Genomic DNA, 17,819 nt, shown 5'->3' with positions numbered 1-17,819 from the left:
TGTGAACGTTCAACTGTCAAACGAAACGTCACAACATTGCACCGTGTACACGATGCTGTATTGCTCTTGCTCGTCTCAAATTCATAACAATACACAAAGGAAGCAAGCAGCAGCAGCGCGTTTCTGCGAGTGTTACTTTAGGGAGTAATTATTAATTAGAATTTGGTAAGGACGTGATTGAGTAACATTGTTCGTGCTTCTAGCTAAAAGATCTTCTCGCACACGTGTAGGTGATTCATTCTTCAGCAGCAGTCGATTTTTTCCCCCCGACACAGAACGCAAGCAAAAATGTCCGCCTCAGGTCCAACCTCGTTGATATCGACGGGCGGTGATGAATCGTTTGATTTTCTGTTCAAAATCGTCCTCATCGGAGACTGTGGCACCGGCAAGACCTGCATCGTGCAGCGCTTCAAATCGGGCAACTTTATCGAAAGCCACGGCAACACGATCGGGGTCGACTTTTCGATGAAAGCGGTCTCGGTGGATGGGAAGAAGGTGAAGGTAAGCGAGATAAGCGCGTCCGTCGCAAAACGGTGGAAAGGCCAAAGGGCGCGGGTCGCGGGAGATTAATTGCACACACCTCTCACCAAATACACGCACCTATTCTAATCGCAATGCTTACGATTACGCTTGCAGCTACAGATATGGGACACGGCCGGGCAGGAGCGGTTCCGGACCATCACGCAGAGCTATTACCGATCGGCTAACGGTGTTTTAATTGGTGTGTACTTTATTCACAGCAACAGTCACAGTGGGAACAACTAAAAACTGTGCTTTTCCCCCATTTCCCCAGTGTACGACATCACCAAACGGTCGACCTTCCTCAGCCTGCAGCGATGGATCGACGAGGTGCGCCGGTATACCGCCTCCAATGTGATGATCTTCGTGATAGGCAATAAATCCGACTTGGACGAGGAGCGGGAGGTGGAGTTTTCCGAAGCCGAAAACCTTTGCCAGTATATCCCGGAGGTGATGTTCGTGATGGAAACGTCCGCCAAAGACAATCGCTGCGTGGACGACGCATTGATGACGCTAGCAACGGAACTAAAGGTCTGTACGGTAACACGATGACCCCCTTGTCTGACCTATGCTGTGCAAGCAAAATCTCATAAATCGCTTTGTTTTCTTCACAGCGGCGCCACGATGGCTTGAATGCGGCCGAAGAGGAGGAAGGCATCACGCTCGGTCAGAGCAAAAGCTTATCAACCAATACGTGCAACTCGCTGTGCAATTTAACGTGAAGCGGTGCACCGAGCGTTTTAGCTACTGCTGATGATACCTGGCCAAAGCGTAAAAGGACCACTTGCGAACGCGACTGTTGAACAGTTCTAATTTGTAAACGACTTATTGCCCTCTCCCCATTAGCACAAGCCCGATCGGTTTGCGGTACGCCACGGTTCAAATGCCATCTTTCTAAGCAATTCGACAAACGCGGAAAAGAAAAGGTTGCGTTTTAGTACGTAAGGTACTCGAATTAAGGTGAAATGTTTTAACACTTCTTCGCAACACTTCATCCCATTCTTTCTTAAAATCTTTTGCATCATTAAATGACGCATAGATGCAGGTTTCTTTTCGCCTCCCCTGTACATACGTTTGGCATGGTGCAAACATGTGTTAACTAATTTGTAGTTATACTATAACGAACCCGATTCTCGAACAACAAAAAGTGAGCTCCCGTAGTGAATGTGAAATGCGTGTAGGAATAGAGGAACTAGATTGCATATTTTATACCTGAAACTATTTATTGAGTTGAGCCAAACCTCGAAAGGAACTATTTTTAAAATCGAAACAGAAAAAAGTTGTTGTAAATATAACGCTATTTTAACATTAGCCCCACCACTCGGTAGAGAGTGGTTTGCAGCGAAGCTCCGTACGGTTTCCATACCTTTCATACCTAAGAGATCAGCTGTACGGCATGGTTCTTGTAATCGCTGATGACAATCTCCCAATCCTTACTAACGCAAAGGCCCGAAATCCAGTTAAACTTCCCCGCCGAATCACCGCGCGATCCGAGCGCCGTTACAAACTGTCCATTCGGGCGGTAGACTAGAATTTTCGCATTCCCACCATCACCGACCAGAATGAACCCGGCCGGATCAACACCGATCACCTCCGGGTACTGGAACTGTCCGTTGATCGTACCGGTTTGGCCAAACTCGAGCAACTGTTCGCCGTACTTGTTGAACAGCTTCACCCGCCGATTGCCCGCATCCAGCACGAGCACGGAAGCGTTCTTCTGCACAGCGATATCGGTGGGATTTTTCAAATCCACCATGCGGGAGGAAATTTTTGTCTGCGACGCTTTAATAAGCTGATCTTTCGTGAGCCGTCCAAACTGCGAGTGGGCCTTCCCGTCCGTGGTGCTAAGACACTGCAACGTATTGAAGGGTAAGTGAAAATAATTGTCTTTTAACATTATTTCAACCGTTACGCTAACCTGTACTCTATCATTTCCAGTGTCGCACACGAAGAGGCAATCACCCGTACAGAAGGCGATCCCCTCGGGTGACCTTAGCTGACCAGCCTGATCGCCCTTGGTGCAAAGTTTCCGGAGCAGCTGGCCTTCCTGCGAAAAGACAAAGATGCAGTGCTTCCACTTGTCCGATACGAACAGCTCCTTGCGCTCCGGATCGAACGTGATGCCCTGCGGGTAGCTCAGCTCTTCGTGCGTGATCTTCTGAACGATGTGACCATTTGTTCTGGAAGCATTGAGGGGAGAGGTAAGTAGAATCAGATTAAGCTCAATATCGCTGCAGCTGCTCGCAAAGGCACGTACTTATCTATTCCAAACACGATACGACACTCGGAACCAGCGACGTAAAGCAGTGGCTTTTCCAGCCCGTCGTGATTCCAGGGCGCAAAGCCCACTCCCGTTGGACGCTGGCAGTGGTTCCAGAGCAGTCTGGGTTTGTAGACGTGACTTCTGGAGTAATGGAAACATTTAAATTAATTTTTTCACCTACAAAAAGCGTCTGGGACATTAATCGTACTTGTAAAACTGTGCCACTGTTGTCTCCGAGGAGTTCGGATGCAGCTGATGTTTGGGCGCCGCTTTAGCGCTCGAGCTACGCTTCACGGTCGGTGCGGTTGGTGCGTCAAAAACCGTTTCTACCTTCAGCTTTTCCTATTCCAAGCAAAAATTGAATGAAATTGATCGTCCTTCAGCAGACAGGGCTTACCCGATTGAACAGGATACGCTCCCGGCCCCACAGCGACACCTCCTCCAGTATCACCGACATGTCCTTGTGCATCTTCAGGTAGAGCTGGACCGGATCCAGTGCGCCCCCGATCGGGCGTCCGATCGATGCTAGCAGCTGGTCAATTTTCTCCCGCACCAGCTCGTGCGAACAGACCGCATCGTTTAGTATTCCCTGCGACGAGTCTGTGGTTGTGGGGTAAGGGGGCAAGCCGTGGCCACCGTGTAAGGGGGTGTAGAGGGGCACGCGTTGGCGTAACGGTGCGTGACATATTTGGGATGTGCGATTTGTTGCGTTTTGTCCACCACCACCACGCCCAAACATGCAAAGGAAGAAACGGAAAGAAACGCGGTGCACTAATAAGCTAAAGCAGAGTAGAACGTGCCGTGCATCGGTAACGGGGAGGCGACAAATGAGTGATCGAATTCCCGGTGTTCCGTTGTGTGTGTATGTAGATGTAGGGGGAAGCGAATTCGCGAAAGAAAGTTCAATCAATTTCACCTAACAGTTCCGTCTGCTGTCGCTGCAGGGCGAGCATTTTGTCGCGAAAACAGGCCGTTATCTCGTCGTTGATCTCGGAAAAGCGGCTCTGAAAGTGAAGGGTAAATAAAGGATAACAAAGGTAAGCGGTTAATACCGGTAGCTGCTCGGCTGGCGTGCCATACATTTGCATGATGAAGCGTGTTTGTTCTGCTGTATAGAAACCGTAACATCATGGTCGTGCATACGTAAACTGGTAGAATAATGCAAAAGGGTAGCAATTGTCGATCGTTTTTAAACGTGCTACCTGAATTGACACTAATTGTTGTACTGTTATTCACAGACTTTGACATAGATGTTAAAAATAATACATTTTTCTCCTTTTTGGGGTTATTGAATAAATGATCTCATCATTTCCTTAGTCAGTGTGATGATGAGGAAAAGAGCTTAAAACATAATATTATCTATTTTTACCAAATTTCGCTGGACCAACACTCGTACAGTACAAACAAACAAAAATACAAACACTCAACGAGGCAATACATTTGGAAAATTTCTAATTAATATGATTGAAAATGATTAGGACAAGAGAAATGTTTACTAAAAAAGGCAAATAACATTGAAACATTAACAAATAAACAAAAGACTATATAACAGTAATAGTTATCTTAATGTTTACCAAAATGACTAATAAAAGAGAAAAGTATACTAAAAAGAGAGTAACATAGAAACATACAAAAACAACAACAACAAAACAATAAAAGAGTAAAACGATATGCTGAAAAAGAACAAAAAAGGGAAAACTGGAACAATAAAATACAAATCCAGCCCTATCACAGCAAAATAACGTGCTTGAAAACATAAACCACATAAAACTCCATTTAAATAATGTGCCAAATATCATTTAAATATTTCCCAGCGAATCTCTTCACACACACACGAAACGTGTGTCGAAATTAAAATCAATGTCTGTGGAATGTAGATGCTTTTACCCTTATACTTCAACCTAATTTATGAGCGCGCCGACCCGAACCGTTGCACCTCGTGCCCACCGAGCGCCAAATTTCAAATTTCATTCTACCCCGTATCGGTCGCGTTCGTATGCATCCTGTTTTGGGTTTGCTTCAAAATTTCACCTCAAAACAATCGATCGCGGACACTTTCTGTTTGGTAGCAAGCGCAAGTTTTTCGTTTTGCAACTTACACCGCATGGGCGTCGGCGTACGGAAGCAGCGGCAGCACCACCCTTGCATGCGCAATGACAACGCTCTGCCTTTCCGTCGATCAATAGCCAAATCAAACAGCCCATTTCGATGCGCAGCACGTGCGCGCGCGCGCGCGCAAAGAGGTTTCAAATGGAGCGCTACTGCGGCATGGCCCACGTGTATGTGCGCGCGCGATCCGAGCGGGTTTGTGTGACTTGCCAAGCGACTCGTATTGGTGAAATATTAAAGGAAAGTTAATTTCTTACATTAAATAACCATTCCGTTTGTGTGTGTGTTTTTTGTGTGTGCGTTTGCAAAGCTACACCTGGCGATAAGGATTGTTTGCGCATAAACACGATCGCCTTGGCTTTTGCGTGTTGTTCTGTTTTTTGGGCAATTTGCGCGTACAAAATATCCGCCGCGGCGCTACACACATCCGTCCATCGGACATCCGGCTGCGGACGGGATCACTTTCCTCCGTCTGGCATGCGCTGTGTGGCCCGAGATTAAACAGATTAAAGCGCCATTCGATTGCGCTCGGCACGCTCTCGCGTGGTGTGGTACGATCGTGTGATAAGGGACACAATTTTTGTCATTCCACTGTGACCTTATTTTCACTCTCGATTGCACGGAATGGCGAGCGCGTTTGTGCTTGTGTGCGCTTTTATTCGCAACCAATTTGTCGTCTGTGCGCGCTGCATCAAAGACAGTGCGGCGCATCGCCCGTTTGTACCGACTTTGATTATCCCCCTACGTGGGGTGGGAAAGGGGAAGAGCGCCATTGGTAATTTTCGGTCTTCGGAACACACACACACACACACTCATCAAGCATTATTCCCCGGGCCCCGGGGTAGGATGATTGGCACATGCCCATGAACTGCCTTGCCGCGGGCCCTTTTTTGCGTTAATTTACTTACCTTATAGTCGATCAGTTTATGGTCCAATTTTTCGATGGCCGACTTTAGCTGACCCTCCAGCTGGCCGACCTGTCGCGCCAGCTCATCCACGTGCCCGAGCCAGCAGATTGCGCACAGCATCTGCAGAGGAAAAAAAACCGAAAATGGCGTGCGCTTAAATGTTGCCCGTGCTGCTGTATCCTAATGATCTTGAACTTCTTTACTCGTTATCAATGTGTGTCTTTAATTTAATTTCTTGTTTTTGATTTTGTCGTTGGCTTTCATTCCAACGCGCAACACGCGAGAACTTGTTTTGTTTGGTAAAAGTAAAACTTGATTTTGAATTAAGACGATCCAATTTTGGGAATTCTTTGTCCCCATTTTCTTTAACAACGGGAAATAAAACTGATTGAATTCGCACTACAGAAGCACGTTTTTGAAAGCCCTTTCTTTAATAATAGCATTCATACGAAAAGAATTGGTTTAGTTTTGTTATATCGTTTCTGAACGGTTTTCTTGTAGTAAATACGTTGAAAATAGGAGAAATAATTAAAAAGACATTTCATCGACAGAAGAGCAGTTCGTACAGTAAAAATGATAGTGTTTTGAGAAAAAAAACGACAATTTCTTTAGTAACAAGACAAGACAAGACAATAACAAAATAATGCATAAGTAAAAAAACAAATAAGAAAATTTGATCAAACTACTTAATAACTATAACAAACAAGTCAATCAGCTAGTAAAAAAGGTATGGAACACACAATTAAATATGATATTAAGAATAAGAATATGAAAACAGCAAACAGAATAGATAGAATAGTAAAACATACCGACATACAGTGGTCACATTTGTGGAGTGTTGTTTCCGAAACTGTTTGACACTTGGAGCACTGCAGCGTTGGGGTCAGATTCTGGAGAGAGAGAGAGACCAAAAAAAAAACATAACACAAATCAAGAACAAAAGTACTTTAGAAGCAACAACAACAACAACAACCAACACCAATAAGCAAAACTGTCACCCGATAAGAGAAGAATGTTTGCCCGCCGGTGGTGGTCCCCCCCTCCCTACATTGATAAGTGACCAATTAAAGGTGGTCAACATAGTGCCACCAAGATAAAAGCACAAGAACACGTGTGTGTTTGTGTCAGGTACGTTACATTTTCCAACTGATAGCTTCCTACGGGCGAACGAATCAGCGAAGATGATAGCGAAGGTGCGGGATGCATCATCTGCAGCATGTTGTCGATGTGCAGGTTCGATGGTAGGACGGTTAGATCCGGATCCTTTAGCAGCTGCTTCGTGCCGCAGGTAATACATCCAATGAATGCTGCAGGATGAAGGTTTTATGATCAGATCCTGATTGATCATTGGATAGAGTAATCATAGCACTGCGATCTTACACCGATCAGTTTGCTTGTGGAGACACTCTTCCAGACACTCCAGACAGAAGGTATGCTGACAGTTGAGCATCTTCGGCACGGTTAGACGCAGCTCGCAAAGTCCACAGATTAGTAATTGCTCGATCGTTTTAGACATGGAATGTTCTCTGGAATGGAATCACCATTGATCTTAGGAAGTGATCATGATTAGGATTGCTCACTCACTTCCTGCTACCAGGGTCGTACGAGTTTCGGAAGGAGGCTGAAGATCCTTCCGGATGTCGATTACGCATCGGAACTGCCATCGGTGGACTTCTGGCCGTATCGTCGTAGGAAATCAGACGACTGCTGCGTATCCCTCGGCTCATGGTGCGTTCCTGGTTCATTCTAAATTAGCTCACTGAGATGATTGGACACTGTCACCTTAACTCACTGGACCTACAAATGATACTGAACCAGGCAGCCCTGAACCAGGAACTTCCAGTTCGAAGGAAAGGCCTTCTTCGATTGGCGATCTGATACAGAATCTTATCTTGTGCGTACATTTGTTTTTCAACGATCGTTTGTGGAAGATACTGTGGATGTGTTTTTCTGACCAAGTGACAGTACAGCAACACTGTTGTATTCGGGTTTCTCCCCTCCAATAATTTATTGTTGTCCCTTTGCTGACTCGAGAGGAAATGAATCATGATGATAAAAGCACGTACTATGAGAAGGATTTTAAAAGCGAAATTTTTCCTTCCCCAATTACATTTAAATCACATTTTCAGCTTTCACTTACCGTCCAACCCACAGCGTGAAGCCATATCGCTTGTCAGCTTAACCGTCGCGACGAACAGCTGAGAAAGGATTCTTGATGCGTCTTCTCCTCACCGCCAACATCATGATCATCGTCATCATCATCATCATCATCATCATCATCAATGATCAGTTTTGCCCATCTTCATCCGCCCTCCGTGTGTGCTGAAGATGCACCCTTGCCAAGTTCTCTGCCAGGTGTCACCGCTTCAGCAGCAAGCGAGCCCACAACAGCAGCAGCAGCCCCAATCAGATGCCCCGTAACCGGTCGTACGAAGGCAATCGGCGTCTCGGCTTCGGTTCATTCGTTCGATCGGGCTGGAGCTTCTTTGCTTGAGGCTTGCCATTTCTCCCCAACACCGGTGGTGGTGGGATTCGCGCACGGAACGGACGGACGGTGCAACCATCCCCGTTGGGAGCCACTTAAACTCTTTTTTCCCGCCGTGACGCGCTTTAGTCGAGCTCGGAGCGCATAGCGAAGCGGTACGCAAGTACGCGGTTACTTGCGGCACACAGTGGTTTGTGGTTTTTGGGGTCTGTCTTTGTCGAGCGTTTGTGCGTTCGTTTCCGTGATAGCGTGGTTTTCCCTCCCAGCGGTGTTGGTGTCTGCTGCCGGAATTTGCTACTGCTTCGGTCGATTGATTATTGGCGCCCCCTCCGCCCCCGGGAGAGCAGCCCAACGAAGGCTGGAGAAGGAAGTTTGCATTGCAACGGCATGAAATGCAGCGGCGTAATTTGGGGTGATGTGGAGCACACGTGTGAAAACGATCGCGAATAATTGGATGTTTGCAGTGGGGTGGAAAGAAAGGTGCAGCGTAATGCGGATGGTGCAGTGAGCGGGCGATCAGGCTGTGACACAATTTGACTACGACTACGAGGAGCGATCGATAATAGTCCCCAGCCCAGGAGGTGGCGAGGCAAGGCAGAATTTCTGGAGATAGTGTCAGTTTCACACGGTGACCTAGTTCAGCAAAAGACCTACGACAAAGTCTCCGCTTAGGGTGTGTGTGTGTGTGAGTTTATGTGTGTGAGTGTTGCTGTGCCCGTGATATCGTGATATCCGTGCGTCCAGAAGAGTGTTTAACCTGATCTTCTCAACAGTGTAGTGATACGGGGCGGAAAGACCTGCACTAGATTGACAGATTACCTTCAACGCATCGTAAAACAAGACAGTGTAAGTGCGATCGCTTCCTACGAAGATCTCTTCTTATCACAGCATTCGGGACATTCCAGCCTCTTGGTCAGACATTCGCCTGGAATACAGCTATAACCAGGGTGTCACATGTTGCTCAAACTTAAACTTACACATCCGGTCCATCTCGTCTTGCGTTGTGGATTTCCCTCGCTTCATCCACGCTTCCTTTTCCAATCGCCGGCAAACCATGGGGAAAATTAAAAGCAGAACATCACGACCAAACGTGTATGCGTGTGTGGTTTTTCCTATTGCGACGCGTACCACACCGCGTACCACACGGCGGCTGGCGAAGAATCTGGTCCTCTGGTCGGGCAACGAGAGTGAAACCAATGTCGGCCATCATTATCGTCATCGGCTGGTGGGGTCGGGGGGGCTGGGGGGTGGACTGGTCTGAGTGTCGCTTTCGTTCACCTGGATTGTGATCACGGTGAAAACGCGCTGCACGATCGGACAGTTTGCCAGTGGGCCAGAATGCACTTGCCGATGCATATCGTTAGGTCATATCGGTTTGACGATTGACGATTGTCTTTGTACGCCTGCAACGGTAAATGGGGAAGGTGTAATGCATTGTGGAAGTCGTTTATTACTTGACCTAATGAGCTTGAGAGCTTTATGTGGTATTGTTGTTTATTGTTATTGATACTTAAGTTGCTCCGTAATCTGCAGGTTCTGTGGTTTTATTTATTTGTTGCTTATGTTTCAGGATAATGGACAGAAAAAACATGAAGAAGAATAAAATATCTAGAACAAAGGTGTTTTTTTGCAATAAAAACAAATATAAGAAGGACATAAATATCATAAAATATCAAAAAAAGGCAAAATAATAGAATAGCAAATTATTGATATTCTTACTGAACATCAAATGAGGATATTAACGAATTAAAAACAAACGATAATACAAGGAAAAAGTATTAATACATACTTACTAAGTATGAAAGAAAAATGAAAAATTGAGAAGAAATAAAACAAAACAAACTCATAAAATTATCTAAAAACTATTTTCAAGAATGGAATACAAGTTAGGAATGAAAATAAAACTAGCAAAAACGTCAAATCTTTCGCTGAAACTACAAACAAAATTGTCACATTAAAATTAAACAGTAACAAATTCAAGACAACATGAAAACACGAAACAAAGTAAAAACAGCATCACCCAAGAATCAAACCAAAACTCATAAAAAAGAAAGGATTCAAAAATACTGCACAAAAGAACTTAACCACGGGGAACAAATCATCTTCCCCATTTCACATGCCGCCACATAAGAAAATAAATTGGGAAATTAAGGCTTTTTTTTTCGGAATGCAATAAATCAACCCTCAAACAAGACGGCCATCAAGACACGGGGATGGACGGGCTGGACAGCGTTTTCTCTCCGCCTCGTCGCAAACCTGCTGGAGGCTGCTGCAAAGTGCAAGTGCACAGCGAGTGCAGGCTGTGTGGAGTGAAGTACGAACCAGCAAAGCGAAGAAGACGCAGAGGCAGCAGAAAACAAAATGAGACGCGCACGCGCAAATGGTTGGAAAACTCGTTTCCGCAACATGCAGCACACGCAAAAACCCGCACACTTCGTGCGTGTCCTGGTCCGCGTGGCTTGGGCCTGCCGGTCACTACCGGTACTACCCTGCCATAGATTGCACGCGCGCTCGCCGAACCGCAGCCTCCACCAACCCCTAATCTGCCGGCTTCCGGCAACACCCGGTCCGGTGCCGGTGGCTCGTTAGTCACTTTCCTTTGGATGCGTTTTTGTGCGGCGTTCGGCGCACGAAACCTTGACCTAACTTTAGACCGCTAGTGCTGATCCAGTGACTAATGCAGGCGAAGGGTGAGGGTAAGCGGAACGTATAAAACGTACTGCCAATGATGACCATGAGCATCACCAAGCTGCGTCGCTAACGCAGCTGGCCGTTTGGGCTGGGGTGGGATGCACCGAAACCGCGTCATTCTGGGGCGTTGAGACGAATGTGTGAAAGTGCTCAATGTGAATGCGGAAATAATGTGTTAGGAGGGTGTCCAGGTGGGCCACTGTCGGGGTCATTGGGCTCGATTTGGTGCTAATGTTTGCCTCATTAGCGTGTGTGTGTGTGTTTGTGCGTAGATTCGATTGGACATACGGCACCGGGATCATTAATGTTGCCGCTAGATTACCATTTTTGCATCGAGATGTATTCAATTAACGGTGCAAGATGCGCCATGTATCTATGGTATGTGGATGAGAGAGTCAATACTGCACTTTGGCGCTATTATTTACGATGATTGGGTTGCAAAAGTGAAATTATTCAGCACACTTATGTGTTGATTAGATTAAATTGTTAGGTTATGCTTTAGTACAAAGCTTAAGACGCATCTTCCATTCAAGGTGTCTCTGGGCGGTGTGAAGGAGATTTCAACCAACGAATAGAATGTTTTTTTTCTTGATGATTAGCTTGTGATCATACACAACTGGCCTTGTTGCAGGGTTTTCGAGGATTATATAGACATGTTCAGCGAGTTGTAGATTCGTTCAGGCATATAATAGACTCTTTCAGCGAGATATAGAATTGTTCGGAAGTAGGCGTAGACATGTTCGGTTATACTGTAGAGCTGTCACTTTCGTGCCCCTTGGACTGCAGCTTGGATCATTCTCATCAGGAGGTAAACAAACAGTTTTCGAAAAAATAAGCTTTTTTCAACTAATTTATGTATTAAACAGCTTGGGTAATGATTATTAACTACTTTTAGGACTTTTAAGAATGAAAAATTGAACCCTGCGGCACAGTGTGTAAACAAAACAACTGACAGCTCTACAGAATCGCTGAACATGTCTACGCCTACTTCCGAACAATTCTATATCTCGCTGAAAGAGTCTATTATATGCCTGAACGAATCTACAACTCGCTGAACATGTCTATATAATCCTCAAAAACCCTGTATTGACTCTTTGGAATACAATGTCCGTCTAATCTCCTAATTCTACAGCTCTCAAGCTTTCGAGGATCACTTTATGAGCCTTGCAAACTACGCTTGAGCATTTTCTGCAAGATTTCTGCAAGGAGAGATGTTGTCGAAAGCTAGGACAATATATGAAGCTGTGACATTTCTATAGAGGTAGTAGATCGTCATCCTTCCCAAATTGACCATATCCGGATAGCATAAAACAACATGTTGGATCCACGAAGATGTTGATTTCGTGCACAATATCCAACCCTGTTCTGTAGTGCTTTTTTATGGCTTTTCCAGTCCTCAGAATTCCACATAAACTGTCATATGGGATTATCATATTTTATCAGTAAATAGTACAATTGATATATTTGCAGATGCTGAAGAGATTGTACAAATTTAAGGTATGGACTAAATGTATCCTTTTTTTTATAGATGTGTAGTTGATCGTAGTTGATCTTGCAGTAGAAATCAATACTGCAAGATCAACTACGTATTTTAGACATCATTTTTCATTCAATCAGGACAATACATTTTCGTGCAAACTTTTGTGGTATGACTTCAAGAAGAAGTTGACTGGAAAGTTTACTCAATTAGAGTACAAAACATTGTATAATTCCTCCAGCATTTCAAAGCAAAATCCCCGCTGAGTGCATCGTTTTGACCTAAAAATGTAGGACAAAAAAAAAATAAACCCCCTCAAATGTTTATGACCTCTACGAAACGGCACAACCATATCCAAACCCACGATTTATCTTATTTGCGCTCAAAAATGGCCTGTAAACACACACACAGCGTTTCTGCTCCATTGATGAAATACCTGCACGCATGTTTACTGACAAAACACAAAAAATGAGAAAACGAAACATTAAAAAAACAGCGCACTTCATCTCCGAAATTGCATTCTTTTGACTCCATGTCGGAACTTTTTTTTTTTTACTTCTTCCCTTCCCGACCCTTTGCGCAAAGTGCAGCCCACGGTGCAGTCACACACGTGCACCCCGATGCGGTTGCGAATCATCGTCCCATTTCATGCTCAATCGGATTAAATTGATATCTGCGCTGCACCGCCGGGACACAATGCCCGATTCCCGATCACTTCCCCATCCGTCCGTCCGTCCGGTTGGTTTCGTTTTCTCTTTTTTCTGTCACTCTCTGCTTCCACGATCTCTGCTTCCTTCCCGCACCGAGACTTTGCGGAATGGGGGTAATGCTAAAGATGAGCTGCATCCCATGTATGGAAGGTCCGGTGGTGGTGGTGATGGTGTAGATGTCCGTACAGCCTGATGAGAACATTGTAGTTGCGTGCGTACAACATAAATTTCCGTTCGTCTCACAAGCTCGCGCCGCAATTGTTCATAATTTATAGGCGCATCGGTAATTTGTGCCCCAGACAGGGCAATAAAACAAGACACACAGGTGTTGTTCACAGGATTTTGGGGGCAGTAATGCAAGCGAAAGTTCATAAAAAGCAATTTCAACTTCCTTGCCACCGGGCGCTGCAGTACCAAGTTCAAGGTCGATAATTGTTTGGGTAGGATGAAATGGGCGGAAAACTGAATAGGGGTTTGTGCGTCATTGCCTGCGAACGATATTCAGTACACGATCTTTGAAGTCCTCCTTCTCCTGCGATAGAGGATCGCGCACCATTAAGATGGGGTGAAATTTGCTGTACCGAAAATAACGAGGTCATCCAAGGAGTTATTGAGTGTTCCGGGCGGGGGGCCGCTGCCGGTCATAGTGCCCACCACGTCCTAAATTTCGAATTTCACCTCCGGTAAGTGTGTCAACTTTGCAGGAGCAGCCAATTGCGCTGCAGATAATAATTCTTGTTCCAGAAGGCTCAGGGGCGCTGGCTGAAACAGGATTTTCGGGGGAACCACCCCAAAAAGTGGGTTTCGTTTTGTGGGGATCAAGAAAGCGGCACACTGTCCCGCTGTGACCCGGAAATCGAAAGTTGACGTCGTCCGGTGTCATAGATCATGGAGCAATACGCGAACAGCAAAACAGAAGCCGAGGATGCAGCTGAAAGGCAGCTGCTGAAAGGGAAAATGGAACTTGCTGAAGATGAAAGCCTGTGTCGGGCTGCTGGAACGTTTTGGAGCGCTTATCTTCTTGCGCTTCGGGTTCGGTATGGGTGTCCCGTACCGTACCGGTATTGTCGTTGGGTGGAAAAAGAAACTTCCCTTTCGTCCATCCCGGGGGGTACGGGGATGGGAAAGCAAGAACAAGGTATGCAGCGTATCCTCTTCTCTTCACACTCGAGCTCAAGCGTTGTCGCGCGTTTGTTTGGAGGCCTGGGAATGTAGGTTCTGGCTGGCGTGTGTGAATCGCCCGAGGAATCGTGACCGGGAAACTGGTTTTTCCGGACATAGCCACATCAGGCTACACCGGGAGGAGCTTAGAGATGACCAGGGTGTGTGTGTGAACCGGGAGGAGAAGTTTGGCGGAGTTGAACCCTAACGGCAAGGCGGCTTAATGGTCGATTGAGACTTGCTTCTGGTGGTGAATTGAATTGAATTGAACGAGTGAAAAAGAGGCGTTTGTACATGAAATATGCCAATAGTCGGCTCGTTAAGCGTATGATCAACGAGCTATGGGGCCGGCTCGGGGGCGGACAGCTTAAGCATTAGCGGCGGCATTTGTGGCAATAATTTACGGCTCTGTTGCGTGAAACGGAAAGTGAACCAGATTCGTATGGGTCTATGATGCAAGAAAATCGTTGGTTGGATGTTGGTTACGCTAATCCGTTGATCTTGATCGTAGAATTATGATTTTTAAGGCTTTTTCTTCTCCTTCTTTTCCTTAGTCTTTCAACACCGGCTCAAAATGGAGACCCGGTGGACACGGTGCGTCCAGCTTGTTCTTCTTCTAGCCCTTGTAACGATCCCGGCCATCATAGCGTCCTCCGCCACCACACCAGAACAGCACGAGCTAAAGCTCCCGGCAAACGATCCCAAAGGCACCCAAACCGCGGCCGGGGTAGAAAGCGACACGCGTCCCGATTCCGGTCACTTACGCACGGCAGCCGACGAACTAATTGCTGCGCGTGAGTCGTCGCCGGCAGAGTCGTCGTCGCCCAACTACCACCACCAACACCACACGGCGAAGAAACGGCTCGCGGGCAAGGAAAGCAAAAAGTACCGGAAAAAGTACGTGTCCGAGGATGATTATCGAAAATCGATGCCACACGATGCCGGGCCGCAGACGACGAGCGGTGGCGGGAAGCAAGCGAGTGGAACGGCCAAATCCAGCGAACCGCACAGCAGAAAGAAGCGCCTGATCTGGGTTACGGACGACGGTCGGTTAGCGCTGCCGCCCGGTACGTCACTAACGATTGCGCCGACGATCGCCCTACCGTTTGTGCGCTACCCACCGACCGGCTTTCTGTCCAACATCTCGATCAGCTTGCCCATAACGAGTGAGTAGCAGTGCCCGTTAGTGCGTTTCTCCCTATAGCTCCTTCCGTGTTGCAACCATTTACACCCGATTTGTTTGTTTTTGTCTTCTCTTCTCTATCCATCCCTCAGTTGACTTCGATAAGCTGGGACTGACGGATAACCAGAATCCGCTCGGTGTATTACCGCCCATATTTGCAAGATCGATGGGCCAGGCAGCTGGCTCCGTGCTGGCCGACTACGTGTCGGACTATATGCGGCTGCAGCGACGAAAGCGGAGCATTCCCAGCCCGGCGAACGATCACTTCAAGATCACCACCAACCGGTTGGATGATGAGGATGGGGAAATGGCCATGCCACAGCTTCCGGCCGAGCACAAGCATGCGTTCCATGGTGGAGAACGGTAAGGTGATCGCGTTGGAAAGTGAAATTAAATGATGTTTTAGCTAATGACTTTGTCTCATCCCCAAACAGAGCACTGCTGTACGTGGTGGTTGAAGATTTCATTGCCAACTTCGGGCTGGATGGGAGAGCGTGCATGCTTCGTGCCATATGTGAGGTCCACTCGAAGTCGATCGAGAAGTTTGGGCTGATCGGTGAGATGCTGAAGCTGTTCTTTACGTAAGTCTTTTAGATGCTGAACTGGTTATTTTATTGAATTAAGCAACATATTTCTCCATTATCAGAGCTTCCCAATCGCCATATGCCGAACATTTGGAGGAGTACGTAACGGCCGAAAAGATTGGCCGTGGACAGGATGGACCGGGTGAATGCTTCCCGTACTACAAGGACTGCCCGCGCAGTTTGTTCCGTTCGTCCAACAACTTCCAGCAGATGTACCGACAGCCGGCCGGGGATCGGCACGAAGCGGAAGACTCCGATCGTGACGTGGATGATGAGGCACACTTTGGCAACGAGATCCCGAGCGAGCGTGTCGAATATCCGGCCCGTGAACCGCGGGCAACCGGGTCGCGGAACAGCAACACCAAAGAAAGTACGATCGTACAGCTGGAGCAGCGCGATCTAGCGGAGATGGCAATGTAGGGATGCAAACAAAAAAGCCCATGTTAGTAATCACTTATCTCGGGGGAGTTTCTGTAGTATATCTGGTGCTACAAAACAAACGAATCATTCGGTTATGGCAGCGCGTGACGCGAGCCGACCTACTGGAAGGGTATTAAACAGTTAAGATCGTTGACAGTTTCACAGCAATGGATGTAAATCTTAGCAGTAGATGGATGGAATCGATATTACAGCTTCATGTGAGCGAACTGCGGCATAGAGTTCCGTTTCCTTAGATAGAATAGTAATTTATTCGTAATGTGTTAGACAGGTACGATAGTTGGAGACGAAGGGGGCAGGTTTTCTGGATGTGTTTTTGTGAGCGTATGGTCACATAGTGGCCTAAACAGCATGCAGAAACAGTATTAGACGAACGTTGTTTTTAATATTTATTGTGTAATTATTTGCAGCAACAGGTGCCCATAATTTTCAATGTAGTCGCTAATGACCAGGGAACGACAAAGAGCAATAAAGTGAAACCGCGAGTCGTGTAAATATTAAAATAAAATATTGGTGAGTGTGTTGCTTCCATTCAGCTCGTTTTGCCACGGAAGCTTAAATGCAGCTCTTAATAAGCGTTGTGATGAAGGGCTTGTGCTAACGCCAGCATGACCCGCTGTAATGTTATTTCTGGAATTGTTTCGGAATGAAGCCACCAAAATCGGAAGCGACTCGAGAAGATAGGTACTCTGGAGCTTCCTAAAGTCGTCTAGAGCTGCCTGGAGCCGCTAGTTAGCAACCGACATCGTCAAAATCATCGGTATAGTTAGAGCCATTGGTAGCTATCCTATAGGACAACAGACAGCATAAGACGACTCCAATGATTCCAACGACTCCAATTATCCAAACTTAATTAATGGTCTTTTGAAAGAAATGCTAGAAATGGCTCCTAAACGGGGTCTAAACGATTCAAAATATCAATCTAGTCCGATCCACATTCCCGCTTGTGTTTTAGAAAAGGAAGGTTGTGTTTTATTGCTTGTGATCCTTTACCACATCATCCAGTATGCCATAGCGACCAGCCTAGCTAACCGCTGCACTTTATTGATTCATCAAATGCCTGTTTGCCATTCATCAGTGCCCCTGTTTGCCAGGAGACAAAGTTTCATAAACCAGACCATAGAGCATGTAGAGCGGCCGAAATTACGGAAAAGGTAAGAAAATACACATTGTTTTTCATATTTCCGTTAAAATAACGCACCCAGTTCCATCTGGATTGCATCGGTTAAATGACTGTTATTTGACTTTTAGTCAGCCGTACATCAGCATGCAGTATGGCTCCCAAGCAACA

The 17,819-nt window shown here is 46.3% G+C and overlaps 3 protein-coding genes across 3 annotated transcripts; 2 read left to right on the top strand and 1 right to left on the bottom strand.

Annotated features, from left to right (window-relative positions):
* Positions 1-55: 55 nt before the first annotated feature.
* Positions 56-1,422, top strand: LOC121593265 (ras-related protein Rab-43). The gene is made up of 5 exons (XM_041915486.1): positions 56-165; positions 231-501; positions 637-721; positions 794-1,050; positions 1,134-1,422. The coding sequence occupies exons 2-5, from the start codon at positions 289-291 to the stop codon at positions 1,239-1,241; spliced, it is 663 nt and encodes a 220-aa protein (XP_041771420.1). The 5' UTR covers positions 56-165; positions 231-288; the 3' UTR covers positions 1,242-1,422.
* A 472-nt stretch (positions 1,423-1,894) lies between these two features.
* On the bottom strand, positions 1,895-7,724 carry LOC121593263 (RING finger protein nhl-1-like). Its single transcript, XM_041915483.1, has 11 exons — positions 7,384-7,724; positions 7,180-7,325; positions 6,937-7,106; positions 6,609-6,689; positions 5,800-5,919; positions 3,699-3,786; positions 3,180-3,382; positions 2,991-3,124; positions 2,777-2,923; positions 2,438-2,699; positions 1,895-2,371 (listed from the first exon to the last, which is right to left on the bottom strand). Exons 1-11 carry the CDS (start codon positions 7,542-7,544, stop codon positions 1,895-1,897), a joined length of 1,989 nt encoding a protein of 662 aa, XP_041771417.1. The 5' UTR covers positions 7,545-7,724.
* LOC121592361 lies at positions 2,082-17,015 on the top strand. The gene is made up of 6 exons (XM_041913762.1): positions 2,082-2,252; positions 2,516-2,720; positions 14,878-15,489; positions 15,599-15,869; positions 15,941-16,087; positions 16,153-17,015. Exons 1-6 carry the CDS (start codon positions 2,082-2,084, stop codon positions 16,508-16,510), a joined length of 1,764 nt encoding a protein of 587 aa, XP_041769696.1. The 3' UTR covers positions 16,511-17,015.
* Positions 17,016-17,819: the final 804 nt, after the last annotated feature.

Source organism: Anopheles merus, chromosome 2L, assembly GCF_017562075.2.
Source record: "Anopheles merus strain MAF chromosome 2L, AmerM5.1, whole genome shotgun sequence".
Classification (NCBI taxonomy): domain Eukaryota; kingdom Metazoa; phylum Arthropoda; class Insecta; order Diptera; family Culicidae; genus Anopheles; species Anopheles merus.
This window is presented reverse-complemented; position numbering and strand designations above follow the sequence as displayed.